The sequence below is a fragment of the Tenrec ecaudatus genome, chromosome 1 (genome assembly GCF_050624435.1).
Source record: "Tenrec ecaudatus isolate mTenEca1 chromosome 1, mTenEca1.hap1, whole genome shotgun sequence".
Taxonomy (NCBI): domain Eukaryota; kingdom Metazoa; phylum Chordata; class Mammalia; order Afrosoricida; family Tenrecidae; genus Tenrec; species Tenrec ecaudatus.
This window is the reverse complement of record NC_134530.1, coordinates 263210124-263226185: the sequence shown is the minus strand read 5'-3', so window position 1 is coordinate 263226185 and position 16062 is coordinate 263210124. Positions and strand designations below refer to the sequence as shown.

At 40.9% G+C, this 16062-nt stretch overlaps 1 protein-coding gene across 1 annotated transcript in view; it reads right to left on the bottom strand.

Annotated features, from left to right (window-relative positions):
• The window catches only part of TSNAX (translin associated factor X), a 53534-nt gene extending 38013 nt beyond the window's left edge, over nucleotides 1-15521 (bottom strand). The window contains exons 1-3 of the mRNA XM_075532070.1: nucleotides 15357-15521; nucleotides 14796-14900; nucleotides 11898-12012 (exon numbers count right to left, since the gene is read on the bottom strand). Coding sequence (XP_075388185.1) covers nucleotides 11898-12012; nucleotides 14796-14900; nucleotides 15357-15372 — 236 coding nt within the window. The 5' untranslated portion in view covers nucleotides 15373-15521. The remainder of the gene's footprint in view (nucleotides 1-11897; nucleotides 12013-14795; nucleotides 14901-15356) is intronic.
• Between the last annotated feature and the right edge of the window lie 541 nt (nucleotides 15522-16062).

Genomic DNA, 16062 nt, shown 5'->3' with positions numbered 1-16062 from the left:
GAAACCAACTCACTCTATAAAGTTTTAAGGTTTCTGAGACTTTTCACAGGAGTACAAAACCTCTTCGTTTCCTCTTGGACCCGCGAGTGGTTTTGAACCATTGACCATGCTGTCAACAGCCCAATGCATAACCACCACCCCACCAAGGCTCCTTTTAAAAGTATTAGGGGGAGACAATAAAGAAAATAAGAGCTACTTTCTCTTTAAAACAAATTATGGGACCAAGAGTAATTATACAATGGAACATAGTCCAAAGAGAAATAAAACAGCATGGTAACAGTGTAACAACAGATGCAAAGAACAATGGATAGAACTGAGAATCCAGACGTTTATGTATTTGACATGAGTACTAAGTCTACTCAAAGGGAAAAGAAGGGTCCCTTAAATGAATAGTCCTGGGAAAATTGAATTTCCACATGCAGAAATATGAGACATCCATGCTTGACACCAAAGAGACAAATTTAAAATGTAATATGGACTTAATTGTGCAAACTAAAAGCACAAAATTCTTAGAAGGTGGGGAGGGAGGGGGAAAAATGAGCAGCCAATATTAAGGGCTCAAGTAGAAGGCAAATGTTTTGAGAACGATGATGGCAACAAATGTACAAATGTGCCTGACACAATGGATGTATGTATGGATTGTGATAAGAATTGTACGAGCCCCCAATAAAATGATTTAAAAAATTTTCTTAGAAGGCAGGAGCAGCACTGTCAAATCTCACTTTCAAAAACTGTTTCTCTACTGTAGTAACAAAGGTACAAAAGCATGAGGAAGAAAAGGAGCTCAGGAAGAAAGGAAACATTTTGAAACTGGTTGTGGTAACAATTTTACCACACTGCTTGATGTGATTGAACTATGGAATGTTCTATCTATAAGAGCGCCCTCGAGCAGGAGGAAACTCAAGGGAGATGGAGGAGGGAGCTAGGAGTCAGGGGGCATTTGTGGAGGTCTAGACAAAGACATACATGCAAATATATATAGGAGGATGGGGAAGTAGATCTATGTGTCTATATTTATAGGTCAAGTATTAAGGTGGCGGAAGGACCTTGGGCCTCTACTCAGACACTCCCTCAATGCATGAATACTTTCTTTTATTAAATTGGAACTCTATGATGCTCACTCTCCCGACACAACTGCTGGAGCCAAAGGGGGTGAACGGGTAAATGTGGAGAGGAAGGCTGATGGTGCCCGGCTATCAAAGGAGATAGTGACTGAGGTCTTAAAGGCTTGAAGATAAACAAGCGCCCATCTAGCTCAGAAGCAAAAAAGTCCACATGGAGGAACACACCAGCCTGTGTGATCGAGTGGTCCCGAAGGGATCAGTTACCAGGCATCAAAGAACAAAAAATCATATCATTGACTGCACACCTCCATGATAGGTTCGCTGAAGACAAATGGGTGCATAAGCAAATGTGGTGAAGAAAGCTGATGGTGCCCGCTATCAAAAGAGATAGTCTGGGGTCTTAAAGGCTTGAAGGTGAACAAGCGGCCATCTAGCTTAGAAGCAAAAAAGCCCACATGGAAGAAGCACACCGGCCAGTGCGATCACGAGGTGCCAAAGGGACCAGGTATAAGGCATCATGCAAAAAAAAAAAAAAGAAAGATATATGTGTGTATATGTATATATATGTGTGTGTATGTATGTATATGTGTGTATATATATGTATATATATACCATATTGAATGAAGGGGGAAGTGCAGAGTGGAGAACCAAGGCCCAAGTGTCGGCCAATGGAGATCCCCTCATAGAGGGGTTTAGGAGAGGAGAAGGGTTAGTTAGGGTGCGAGGTAGTACCAATGAAGAACACAGCTTTCCCCCAGATCCTGGATGCTTCCTCCCCCCAACTACCATGATCCGAATTCCACCGTGCAGGGCTGGATAGGGCAGAGGTTGTACACTGGTACATATGAGGGCTGGAGGCACAGGGAATCCAGGGTGGATGACACCTTCAGGACCAAGGGTGTGAGGGGCGATGCTGGGAGAGTGGAGGGTGAGTGGGTTGGAAAGGAGGAACTGATTACAAGGATCCACATGTGACCTCTTCCCTGGGAGAAGGACGGCAGAGAAGGGGGCGACGGGAGACTCCGGATAGGGCAAGAGATGACAATATAACGAGGTATAAATTGCCAGGGGCACATGGGGGAGAGGGGAGAGGGGAGGGAGGGAAAAAAAAGGGAGGACCTGATGCAAGGGGCTTAGGTGGAGGGCAAATGCTTTGAGAATGATTGGGGCAGGGAATGTATGGATGTGCTTTATACAATTGATGTATGTATATGTATGGATTGTGATGAGAGTTGTATGAGTCCCTAGTAAAATGTAAAAAAAGAAAAGAGGAGAAAAAAATGATTAGGGAAAAGAATGTACGGATGTGCTTTATACAACTGATGTATGTATATGTATGGACAGTGATGGGAGTTGTATGAGCCCCTAATAAATTGTTTTTTAAAAAAAGAGCGCCCTAGAAAATGATTTTTTTAATTTTAAGTACAAACAGCAAAATAAATTAAAACTCGTAAAAATTAAGTTTTTTAAAGTGAAGTTTTATTAGGATATAATCCCAAAAAATCATACAATTCAATATTTCAATCAGGAGAGCTAAACAATCGAACAATTTTAGAACAGTTTTCTTTCTTGTACTACTTGTTATTAGTTCTCTACTTTCCCTCAGAATGAAACTTTCGTTTATGACTTTACCAAAAGACAAGCTACCAACTGATTGAATCTTTAGAAACCATATATACAAAATGAATCCAATAATGGAGGGTGAGTGGGTTGGAAAGGGGGAACTGATTACAAGGATCCACATGTGACCTCCTCCCTGGGAGAGGGACGGCAGAGAAAGGGGGAAGGGAGACTCTGGATAGGGCAAGATATGACAAAATAACAATCTGTGGATTATCAAGGGCTCATGAGGGAGAGGGGAGCGGGGAGAGAGGGAAAAAAAAAAGAGGACCTGATGCAGAGGGCTTAAGTGGAGAGCAAATGCTTTGAGAGTGATTAGGGCAAAGAATGTACGGATGTGCTTTATACAATTGATGTATGTATATGTGTGGATTGTGATAAGAGTTGTATGAGCCCCTAATAAAATGTTTTTTAAAAAAATCTATCAAGTACTTAAGGAAGAAAAACACTAATCTTATGGAAACTCAATCAAATGACAAAAAAACTTAAAAAGATAAATAATCCAATAAAAAAATCGGTACGTAACTTAAAAATTTAACAAAAACAGGCATTCAAAGGACCACCAAACATTTAAGTCTTTAGCTATCATCACTAGCCATCAAAGAGATATAAATCAAAACCCCACTGAGATACCATCGGACAGCCACTTGGGTGGCTGAAAAGGCGCCGTGGTGAAGCAGTGGGCTGACCACATAGTCAGCAGTCCAAACTCACAGCCAATCCACGGACTAAAGCAGCAGCTACTTGAGGAGCAGTTTTACTGTCCTGCAGGGTCACTATGAATTGGAATTGACTCACTGGACTACAAGTTGGAGGAGGAGTAGGATTTGAAAAAACAAACCGAAAATAACATGCTGCCAATGATACAGGAAAATTGGAACTTATGCTGATGGGAAAGCAATATTATACAACTAATGCAAAAAACACCACAGCAGTTCTTCAGAACACTAGAAAAACAACTACCGATGACCAAAAAGTTCCATTCCTAAGTTGTTGTTAGATGCTGTCCAATCAGCTTGAATTCATAACAGCCTTGTGTACACAGGATAAAACACTGTCCAGCTCTGCCGTTCTGACAATTGCTATGTTTAAGCCCATTGCTGCAGCCACTGTGTTAATCTACCTTGTTGTAGAAGGCCTTCCACTTAGCTGTTCCTTCACCAGCTTAATGTTCTTTTCCAGAGAAAGCAGAGACCTAATCAGATACCAGTGTTCACTGAAGCACTCCATTCATCATAGCCAAAAGGTAAAAACAATCATACTACCTATCAACAGATAAATGTGGTAAATAGAAGGCACATACATACACAAGATTTTAAGGAGAAATGCAATCTTGAGATGCGTTACAATATAGAGGGTGGAAAGGCATCGTGCTGAGTAAAAAAAAAAGGACACATATTGTATGACCTCACTTATTAAAATTCCAGAAAAGGCAAGTGTAAAGTGAACAAAGTGCATTAGTGGTTACTGGGAAAGTGGGAGGAGAAATCAAAGAGGTAGTACTGTTGGAAATATTGAGCTGATTAAGGATACGATGTACAACTGATTACATTATAGTAATCAGCTGTACAATACTGCCTTTATTCCAATATTTCCACATTATAATTATATCATACAACTTTTAAAAAAAAGTTCTATTGGCAATACATTTACAACAATGATAAAAAAATTTCTTTTAAACAGTAGCTGCTGAGGCTGCCCATGTACAACCTAGCACCTCCTGAAATGTTCATCACAGTACTACTCACAGTATTAAGACAGCTGGAAACAGCGCAAATGCCCCCAAATAAAATGGCTAAAGAAATATTGGCATATATATAAAATGGAGTATGCTAAGAAGCATGATGAATCCACAAATGCCTCCTGCTAAGAAGATCATTATGCTGAGTGAAGTTAGTCAATCACTAAAGGACAAATACCGTATGAGACTGTAAGGGTGAAAACCAAAACAATGGCCTGCGTATCAAAGGGAACAGAAAGAAGAGTGGGAAGATGAAACTAATGTACTAGAAAGTTGATAGGGATTAGTTTGGGTATAACACAGAGTAGAGATTCATTAGATCAAAAAGAGAAATCAGGGCCCCCAATAAAAGTATTTAAAAACAAAAAAAGAGAAATCAAAGGAGGGGGAACAGGATGGGAATAGACTGGGTTTGGAAATGTTCAGTAGTTTGAACTATTGAATGCAAAGTTGGTGGTCTGAAATGTAACCCCCTTCCCAGTAATTCACAATAAGAAATTCATTTATTAAAATAATACTGAAGAGAGAATACTGAATAAAAATTATACTGAATATTGAATAGAAGAATAGAAAAATCCCCGGACCATAGATCAGAAAGTCAAATTCTCATTGACTTCAACGTTTCTTAGAGCTGCCAATATTAGATGTACCTCTGATACTAGCCCTGGCATAATTTTTCCCCACCACTTTTTGTTCATTTTATTGGGGGGCTCTTATAAATCTTATGATAATCAATCATTCAACTGTATTAAGCACACTTGAACATATGTTGCCATCAACATTTCTAAAACATTCTTTCTACTTGAACCTTTATATCAGCTCCTACCCCCCGCCCCACCCTCACTCCCTTTAGATTATTTCATGCTGATGTAATTTTTAAAATGTAAACCAAAAATAATCCCTAAATGAAACAATACTTTAGCTGAACCAGTACATTATACTCTGTTAAGAACTATCAACACAGGACCGAAGTGACAACAGCAACTTGAAAGATGACAGAGAAATCTGAGAGGACGGGGAGAAACAACTCAGAAAATGAAAGAGGTATTGGCTGCACAACTTAAGAACATCATCGATATCAATGAGTTGTTCAGATGTAGTCAACCATTTAATACGGTCCTTCCAGCCATGACGCCTTCTGTGATTTAGTATCAATTTTAGCTTCTATGCTTGTGATTATAATTCCATTTTGAAGAGAGTTCTCGATTACAGGATTAAAGTGGGACATATTCTGAGTACCTCAGCAGAGGCTGCAAAACAAGTCTCGTCTTTGTTTTTTTAGTACGGTGGTGAGTTGGAAGACAAAACCAGAGCATTATCGATCTCTCCAAAATAGGGGTAGGAATTCCCAGGACCACTGGAAGAACTGGCAGAACTACCAGTGAAGCATGTTCAAGTTTTGGTCTGACATGAAAGATGCCAAGATCATAGGCACCAGAGGCTGGAGCTGAAGGGCCATGAGACAGAACAGATGTGCAGTGCTAAGACGAGGGACTGTGAGCTGAGCAGTGGGGCCAGCTTCCTGGCCCACAGAGACCAAGGAGCCATGTGGATGAAAGGCTGAAGACAAGAGAGTGGCTGCTGGCTGAGGAGAAGTTAAGCTTGGACCAATGATTGTTTCCTTATTGTTTACTGATCCTGACTTGTGGTAACCTGCCAACCTCCCCAAATAACACCTCTAATCAAGCGTTCTGTCTGTGAGTTTATGTGGGATCCAAGAGATTTTCAAACCCTACAGAAAAGTACAGCATATGGGAGGAACAACTAGGAGTCAGGATAAGGTTAAAAAGGGCAGAGTGAAAACAGGCATGTCTGACTTCTGCCGCCTGACTACAGGAAAGCCAAAGGAAGTTAGTTATGGCCTCCCATGCGGTTTACGCGATTCTATGTGTAGAAATTATTGAATTAGTACTTATCTTGTTATGTTCTCTAAGTTTTTTTAAAATTAAACAATGGCTTTCAGACATTTGACGACAGGCAGCAGGTGGACTGATAGATGATAGAAGAGAAAAAATGACATGAACCCTACAATTTCCCATCTTATTTGCATGGAGAATGTTTCCAATTGGCAGCACAGGATCAGGGAACCTCTGTGGAGCCCGCGGTTTCCTTGAGTCTAGGAGATTGAAGACCATGATGGCTAAAATTCACTTGAAAGTAACAAAAAGAAAGTGAAAATTTCATAGAAAGAAAGAGCTCCGAAAAGAACTTCTGGCAAGATGGTGACGAACACATACCATAGGGACTCTGTAGATAACAGCCCAGGAGAGCTGCTCAGAGGGAAATTCCACACTGCTAGGTCATAGGAGGAGCATCATAAAAACAAGTAGGCACAAATCCACCAGGTTTTGAGGAGCTGGGGCTTTTGCCTGACCACAGTGGAGGCCGGCTAGGGTCTAACCTTAGCCCTGCCACAGTGTCTATCGGCCAGAGCCCGATCATTTGGAGCTGATCCAAGGGCTTTACCTCAACACAGCCACAGCTTGCATTGCCTCCACCACAGTTTAAATCCCTCCAGCCCCACAGTCAGGGATCTGGCTCAGCTATATTGTTACTTTTGGTTCCCTCTCCTCTCTTTTCCCCACCCAGTTTTTTTTCCGCCCTTTTCATAAGGCAAAGAAAAGACATCAAAGGTATTTGCCTGGGGAAGAGAAAGGTGAAACTATCGTTATTCAGATATGATTTTATATATGTAAAATCCCAAAAGCTCCACAAGGGGAGTACTGGAAGCAATAGAGGAATATGGCACAGTAGCAGGATACAAGATCAACAAACTGAAGACTATCGGACTGCTATACACATCGGATAAGACCAAAGAAGAGGATATCAAAAAAGTGTTACCTGCACAATAGCCAAGCACAAATTGAAATATCTAGGGATACACCTGACTAAAAGGAACAAAGATTTATGAGAAAAACTACAGAACACTATTATAGGAAACCAAGAGTGAGCTATGCTTGTGGATTGGAAGACTCAATATAGTAAAGATGCCAGTTCTGCCCAAGGTACTACATAAATTTAAAGTAACCCCAATAAAATTCTTCGAAGAAATGGAAAAACTGATTGCAAACTTCATATGTAGAGGGAAGAAGCCCTGAATTAGCAGGACAGAGTGGGAGGGCTTGCTTTACCTGACGTTAGCACAGATGTCAAAACCGCATGTTACTGGTACAATGACAGCTACTCAGACCAATGGGGGAAAAAAAACCCAGAAAACCCAGAAATAAAATCATCAGCATATAGACAACTGATCTTTGATAAGGGTCTAAAAAATATACAATGGGAAGCAGATACCCTCCCTCTTCAACAAGTGATGCTAGAAAAAAATGGATACCTACCTGCAGAAAAATGAAGCAAGATCCTTATCTCACTCCATGCACAAGAATAAACTCAAGGTGGATCAGAGACCTAGAGGTAAAACCCCAAACTATTGGGGCCATCAATGACGGAATTGGGACCAACCTGAAAACTTTGGCACAGGGAATACATAGGCTATCAGAAATAGGGAAGGACACAAATACAGATGAGGCACATATCGACAAGTGGGAAATGCTGAAGATAAAACATCTGTGTACATCTAAAGAATTCACCAAGAGAGTAACAAGAGAACCCACAGACTGGGAAAACATCATTAGCAATGACACATCACACAAAGGCCTAACCACCAAAATCTACAATACTCAGCCAACTTCCAAAAAGATAAAACTAATTCCCCACGGAGGAGGTGGGCAAAGGACCTGAACAGAAGTTTACCAAGGGCAGAAATCTGAATGGCCAATAAACATATGAGAAAATGTTCCCAATCATTAGCCATAAGGGAAATGCAAATTAAAATGAGATACCACCTAATACCCTGAAAGGTAGCCCAATTCAAAAAATCATAAAGAAGGGGCTGTGGTGAGATAGGAACTCTCATCCCCTGCTGGTAGACTGGTAGGTATGTACAGCCACTATGGAAATTGATTTGGCGATATCTAAAACAGATGGAAGTTGAGCTACCATACGACCCAGCAATACCCCTACTGGGCACAGACCCAGAAGAGGCAAGAAACAAACCACGGCCAGGCATCTGTGCTGCAATGTTCATCATAGCACCATTCACAATCGCAAGGAGCTGGAGACAACCCAAATTTCCATTAACAGATGAATGGATTTAAAAACCGTGGTACATACAGACAATGAAGTGAGTACTACACATCCCTCAAAAACAGCGATGGACATAAGAAGCACATAGCCACATGGGAGGAACTGGAGGAAATTAAGCTAAGCTAAGCTAAGTAAGCCAAGCACAAAAGGACAAATACAACATGAGTCCAATGAGGTAAGCTTAAAAATGCAAAAGGGGAATATGGGAAAAGCTACTGTATGAAAACATTCCCGGGGTGAGTTCGAAGTAGTATGGCAGGGGCCAGACCAAATCCAGGGATACATACAGTAGCCAACTGAAAAAAGAAAGTGGGGAGGAGGGAAGGACATGGGTAGTTGGGGAACAGGGCACTAACCCAACCAAGGGGAGGGTATTGCTTGTATCTCACCAGGGAAAGATTGACCAGCCTTCAACCCAGTGGTTGCAACATACTGGCATGAAACAGGAAAACGAGAGGTCTGAGGGGCCAGCCCCAATTCCAACTACAAGGACAGCCCCCATCCCCATGAAGAATTCACTTCAGAGGACAACAATGAAGCTACAGCTCACGGAGAAGGGCATGTTTGATCAGAGGACACACAAGCAAACAAAGAGGGAAAGAGTGGAACGAATCCTTGAGGACACTATTCCTGCTCAGAGCAGCCAAAGCACAGAGAGGACCATAGTGCCGGCCCCACTATGAGACACGAAAGTCCCTCATTGACCCATAATGCTTTGGGAACAACACTGGAGACACAGTGCGGGAACTGTGCCTGATCTGACCCCACCACACTGAGGTGAAGCACTAAAGGTGTGCAACAGAATGGCAAGGGGAACAGACCAACGAAGTCCCCAGGGAATACCAAAAATAGACTTTGGGGCCAGGGTGCAAGGCACCCCATCAGACTCAACCAGAAAACACTCCTAAAGGTCAACAAAGCGACGCTGAACTATTTACAGGCTTTTTCTTTTTTTGTCATTGGTTTTTTGTTTTGTTTTCTTTTGTTGCTTTGGTTTGCTCTGTCTTGTTTTTTTGTACTTATTATTATCTCTGCAGTCTATCTAGATAAGATTGCTGGGATAAACAACCTGGAGGAGAAAACAACGGGACCGATGGTTCTGGGGGGATATGGAAGAGGGGGAGGCAGATGAAAGGAAGTGGGTGTTAACAACCCCAGGGACAAGGGAACAACAAGTGATCTAAAATCAATGGTGAGGAAGGTGTAGGAGGCCTGGTAGGGCTTGATCAAGGGCAATGTAACCAAGAGGAATTACTGAAACCCAAATGAAGGCTGAACATTATAGTGGGACAAGAGAAAAGGAAATAGAGGAAGGAACTAGGAGGCAAAGGACATTTATAGAGGTCTAAATACAGGCATGTACATATGCAAATATATTTATACATGAAAATGGAGAAATAGATTATCATATTTTAAAGGTTTAGTATTGAGGTAGCAGATAGACATTGGGCCTCTACTCAAGTACTCCCTCAATGCAAGAACACTTTGTTCTATTAAACTGGCATTCCGTGATGCTCATCTTCCCAACACAATGGCTGAAGACAAAATGGATAATGGGTGCAGCATAAACAAATGTGATGAAGAAAGCTGATGGTACACGGCTATCAAAAGATATAACATCTAGGGTCTTAAAGGCTTGAAGATAAACAAGCAGCCATCTAGCTCAGAAGCAACAAAGCCTACATGGTAGAAGCACACCAGCCTGTGTGACCACGAGGTATCTATAGTATCAGGTATCAGACATCAAAGAACAAAAAAATCCTATCATTGTGAATGAGGGGGAGTGTGGAGTGTAGACCCAAAGCCCATTTGTAGACAACTGTACATCCCCTTACACAAGGGTCGCGGGGAGATGATGACCAGTCAGAGTGCAGTATAGCACCAATTAAACATACAACTTTCCTCTAGTTCTTTAATGCTTCCTCCCCCCACTATCATGACCCCAATTCTACCTTATAAATCCAACTAGATGTACACTGGTACAGATCAGAGCTGTAAACACAGGAAATCCAGGACAGATAAACCCCCTTAGGACCAATAATAAGAGTAGTGATACCGGGAGGGTAAGGGTAAGGTGGGGGAGAAAGGGGGAACTGATCACAAGGATCTATATATAACCCCCTCCCTTGGGGACGGACAACAGAAAAGTGGGTGAAGGGAGCCATTGGACACTCTAAGACATGAAAAAATAATAATTTATAAATTATCAAGGGTTCGTGAGGGGGGAGGGTGGGGAACAGAGGGGAAACTTGGGGGCTGATACCAAGAGGTCAAGTAGAAAGAAAATGTTTTGAGAATGATGATGGCAACAAATGTACAGATGTGCTTGACACAATGGATGGATGGATGGATTGTGATAAAGAGTTGTACAAGCCCCCAATAAAATGATTTTTTTTTTAAAAAGAGCTCCAGAGATCTAGAGGTTACCTAGAAATCTCTATCTACACAATAAATGCAAAAACTGGAAACACTAAAATGTGCTAAATGTCATTTTTTCTTTTAAAACATATTGTTATTAATACATTAATAATAATATATTAAGGAGCTTATACTAATGTAGAAGTAGTACAGTGGCAAGGAAATCAGACTGATAAAGGAAAATGGAAAGAAATGTTAACATTTCAAGGTTCTCATACAATCTATGTGAGGATCCCTGGTAGCACAGTGGATGCAGGGTTGAACTGAGAGTCAATGGCTGAGCCCATCAGCCACGAAGATGAGGCAGTCAGTTTCTGTAATGAATTACAACCTCAAAAATCTATGAAGCAGTACTACTCTGCTCTATGACTGGCAATTGATTGGAAAGCAGTGGATCAATTGTGGGTACGACCTTAAACCATAAAACAACCATGACAAAAATCAAACAAAATTTATGAGTTTTCTCTGCTATTTTGGATTGAGGAATTTTTTAACACTTCTCACTCAAGTAAATCTTTAATGAAAAAAACCTTAACACAATCGAAAACCTAATTATCATTTCAAAAATGGCTTTATCTTTATGATCTGACCAGAAAAAAACTAGCTATTCTGAAAAGAATTTTCTCTAAAGTATTTATTCTTAAAATATATTTATGTCTTCCTCTGATCTTAATGCTCACAAATTAAGTCAAAGATTGGTAGCTGGTGCTGAGAAAAAACCCTTGGATTGCATCCTTGCCCTGGGTCTGTGCCAGTGGCAGCTGTCAATCAATGGGACAAAGGGAAAAAAAATTAAGTCAAAGAATATCCTAACAGGTAAAAAGATACAAAGATACTGAGATACAAAGCATAAAATTTAAATTATAGAGTGCATCAACCTCTGACAAAGTTTAAAGGTGTTTACTCACCTTGTAATCCTATGGAGGAGAAAAATTGTCCTTTTACTTTCAACAGTTATATCCCGACTAAGTTTCACAAGCCTTTCATATTTGTCATGCCTCGCATCAAGTTCCTGCTGAAAGGCTAGGAAGACATAATAATGACCATAAGGATATATGTGTGAAGCCTATCAAATCATATTAAAGACCGCAAATAACAATGTATTGAGAACAGCACATAAGACAACTAGAATGTGGTCAAAATGACATTCAAATAATCTCTACTACCTATTGTGTTTCTTAACTGTCAAGTCGCTTTTGTCAAATATCCTAGTGCCTTAAAGGTTCACTTAATGTTACTCAAACTTGTTTATGATAGTACCAAATGTCTAAACCTTTCAAAGTAACTACCCACTTATTTTTTCCTGCAAATGCAAACAATGTAAAACGAAAACAAAACCACAAACATATTCTAGAATCTTAAGAGACTTTTTCTTTTAAATCTTTTAAAGTCAAGTGAAGTTGCATTAGTATATTTATAGTATAAAGAAATCTACAACCAATGTCTTAATATGCATTACCACAGTATACAAATTTTATTTTTAAGACCTTAAAGTATGTATTGGACCATTTTAAAATATCTAATTTATTTATTCTAGATTGAACATGATCACTCATTTACATTATTCTACCATGCAGTAACATTACATACAGAAGCCCTGGTGGCAGATAAGCACTGGATTGCTAACCTCAAAGATGGTTCAAACTCAACAGAGAAACTTTTCTGCTTTCTGAACTCTCCTGATACATTACTAAGTTTTCATTTAAGTTAAATTTAAAAACAAAGATAATGGTAACACAAAAGGAAAAAAGGAGAAATGGCTTTTAACATTCTTAAAATACAAGTTGCTATTGGCACTGGTACAATGATGTGTACACAGACCAATGGAATAAAAGAGAGAATCCAGCAATAAAGTTATCTACCTACAGACAACTGATTTTCAACAATGGGTCAAAAACATTATATGGGAGAGGAAAACGAAAAATATTAAGTGGGAAAGAAATAGTATCTTCAACTATTTTCACGGTGTTGGCAAAACTGATCCTCCACTTTCAGAAGAGACGCACAGTGCCTATTTCACCCCGCATACAGACGACCTAAATGCAAACCCCAGAGCTACAAAGATCATCAGTGAGAAAATAGGGACAAATTGCCCTGAGACAAACAACTGCAATGTCAGTGGTTGACAACCATCAGGGACTTGCTACACCAGCAAGGAGTCTTGGAACCTCACAAGGGCAGTTTTACTGTCTTCCAGGGTCATAATGAATCAGAATTGACTGCATGGAGATGAGTTTGTGTTTTTTTTTAATAATGCAGGTCATATACCCTATCAGATATGATAAACGCGCAAGCGCGCGCACATGCACACACGCACGCACGCACGCACGCACACACACACGATTACTGGGACCTACTAAAATAAGGCACGTACGTGCATTAAAAGACCTCATCAAAAGAATAAAACAAGAACCCATGAACTGGCGGGTAAAAAACTGGCAACAACACAGCAGACAAGGGACTAAACTCTGAAATAAGTAAAAAACGTCAATACCTCAATAAGAATAAATGAATAACCCAATTAAAAATGGGCATAGGATACGGACAGTTTACCAAGGTTAACATCCAATCAACCAGCAAACATACAAAAAAGTTCACAATCATTAAGTCATCCAGGAGATCTCTGTGTACTGAGGAGAGTCAAAGTCAATAAATCAGAATACAATTGCTAGAGAAGGTACAGACATATTGGAACACTCATACACTGCTGGTGGTAATATAAATATGTATACCCATTGAGGAAAGCAGTATGGGGCTACCACAAACAACTGGGAATAGAAATTGCATACAATCCAGCAATACCTCTACTGGGTATATATGCTAATGAAGTAAAAATCAGCACAGATAGGCAAACACACACCCAAAATAGTGTTCAAAATGGTAAGAAGATGGAAACCATCTGAATGCTCATCAGGAGAAAGCTGAATAAAAAGCTTTGGTACATACACATAATGGAATACTATGTATCACTATGAAAGACAAAGCACCTAATGGCATGGACTTGGAGAACATTCTGTTGAGTGAAATTAGTTAATCACAAAAGGACAAATATTGTATGAGGCCACTGCTAAAAAGCAAAAAAAAAAAACGAGACCAAGACTTTCATATCTAAGGGAACAGAAGACTGTGCACATCACCAAGGGGATTAGGGCTACGGAGGGAAGATGAAATAAGAGTTGTCAGATTGTGAGGAAGGAGGGTTGTTTTTGTTTTCCGTTTGTTTAAATTTTGTCTTGAATTAGGGAATAATTTGACCAAGTCAGTATGGGACAAAAAGGGCCTGTAAGCATGTAAAATGTGAGTTCCAGTTATGCGGCGTGCTATAGACAGAAACAAAACTGCATTTTCTATCTTTAAAAAGTTCAGTTGAGAAAACAAAATGAGTGGGCTTCAAAGGTTCGTGGAAAAAAATGGAATTAAAAGAAAATGAACTTTTTATTTGGCTTGTGGAAGTCCAAGGCACATTTTTAAAGCATGCTTATGCATTCACATACATAGTTTCATAAACATATAAAACCATATATATGTATATTGACACACATATATGATTATACAGTAATGCATGATAGATTAGGAGATTATCAAACACATAGTACGTTTTAACTGCACAGCAAGTCTAATGTAAACAAACAGGAAAAATTAAGATGTGCTGGAATTCAGATTTTTAGGGCAGACCTAACACCATCCCAAAGCCTCCATGAAAATTAAAAGGTTAACCTCTGCACATCTTTCAGGCACAAATTGGCTAAATTGTTTTGTCACGTTATTCCTCTTTCATGTGCCAACTTCCGTTAAAGATAACTTACATTTGAAGGCCAACATCACAGGTGAAGAAGAATTCACGTCCTTCCCTTCTCTCCTTTGGTTATGTGGGAAATTGTCGTGCTTCCTTTTCCTGAATCCCCCAGATCCTTAAGCAGAGATGGATTTGGGGGAGGGGAGGAGGGGAGAGTTGTAATAAGACTCTTCCATCACCAAGAACTGGCAAAACAGTACAGGCAAATCCTTTCCTTTAAAACTAGACACGCATGTGCCCTCAACTGAGATTTTTTTTTTCAGGGAAAAACAAAATAGAAATTAAGCTTTTCCTTTCCTCCAAATCGTAACCCGGCCTCAACCCAGACCTCCCGCCTGGTTCCTCAGAATGGCACAAGGTGGGGCCATCACTGAAATCCGTTAACATTACGGTTCAAAGACTTAAGAGAGTAAAGGATATAAATAATGCTAATCTGACCGCCGCCGCCGCCACTACTAATACCAGCCTGCGAGGAAGGAGAGGCAGGCATCCCTGAAGGGTAAGAAGCCAAACTCCCAAGAAAGGCTCGAGGCGGCCTGAGTAAATTACGCCGCATTAGCTCAGGAGTCACCTTCTTTGTTGCTCATGTCGTCCAGCCCGCGGTGGGATGAGCTGACAATGATAAACCTGGCGCGAATTGGGAACGGAAGAAACCGATCTACGGTGACGAACCAAATCTCCGGAGGACAGCCAAGCGAAACATACGCCGCAGCCGACTGGCGTCGAGCGACTACTCGCGAAAGCGCCGCAGCGACCCAAGCCCCGCCTCCCGTCGCCGCTCAGACGCACTTCCGGCCTAAGCTCCGCCTCCTCTCGCCGAGGCTGGCTTCCCCGCGGCGCGCCCCAAGCCAGGAGGGTCCTCGAGCCTCGCGTCTCCACGCCTGTCCGGTGCTGTGCCTGAAGACAGAGAGACTCAAAGGCCACTGCTGACAGCAAACGCTATTAAAAAGAAGGCGACGCGGCCCTCTGAAAATGAGATTTATGTGACAGTGTAAAAGCGGTGAGAAATGTACGTGACTGTGTTTTTGTCTCAAAAGCTCTTTAGCACGCCTCAGCTTTCCTTCAGGGTAAGCCCCGCCTCTAGCGCGGTGCGACACGGGAGTTGTGGTTCGCGCGGAGGAACCTGCCTGCTGGGCTTGGTGATGGGAATGATGATTTAGAATAGACTTTCCAGGTCTTACTGAAGAGGCCTTCGGACCAAAGGAATTTTACAGGCCTATGTTTGCTTCTGTTTTTGCTTTTAAATTTCCATTTCTGAGGTGACTACAGGAGCTTTT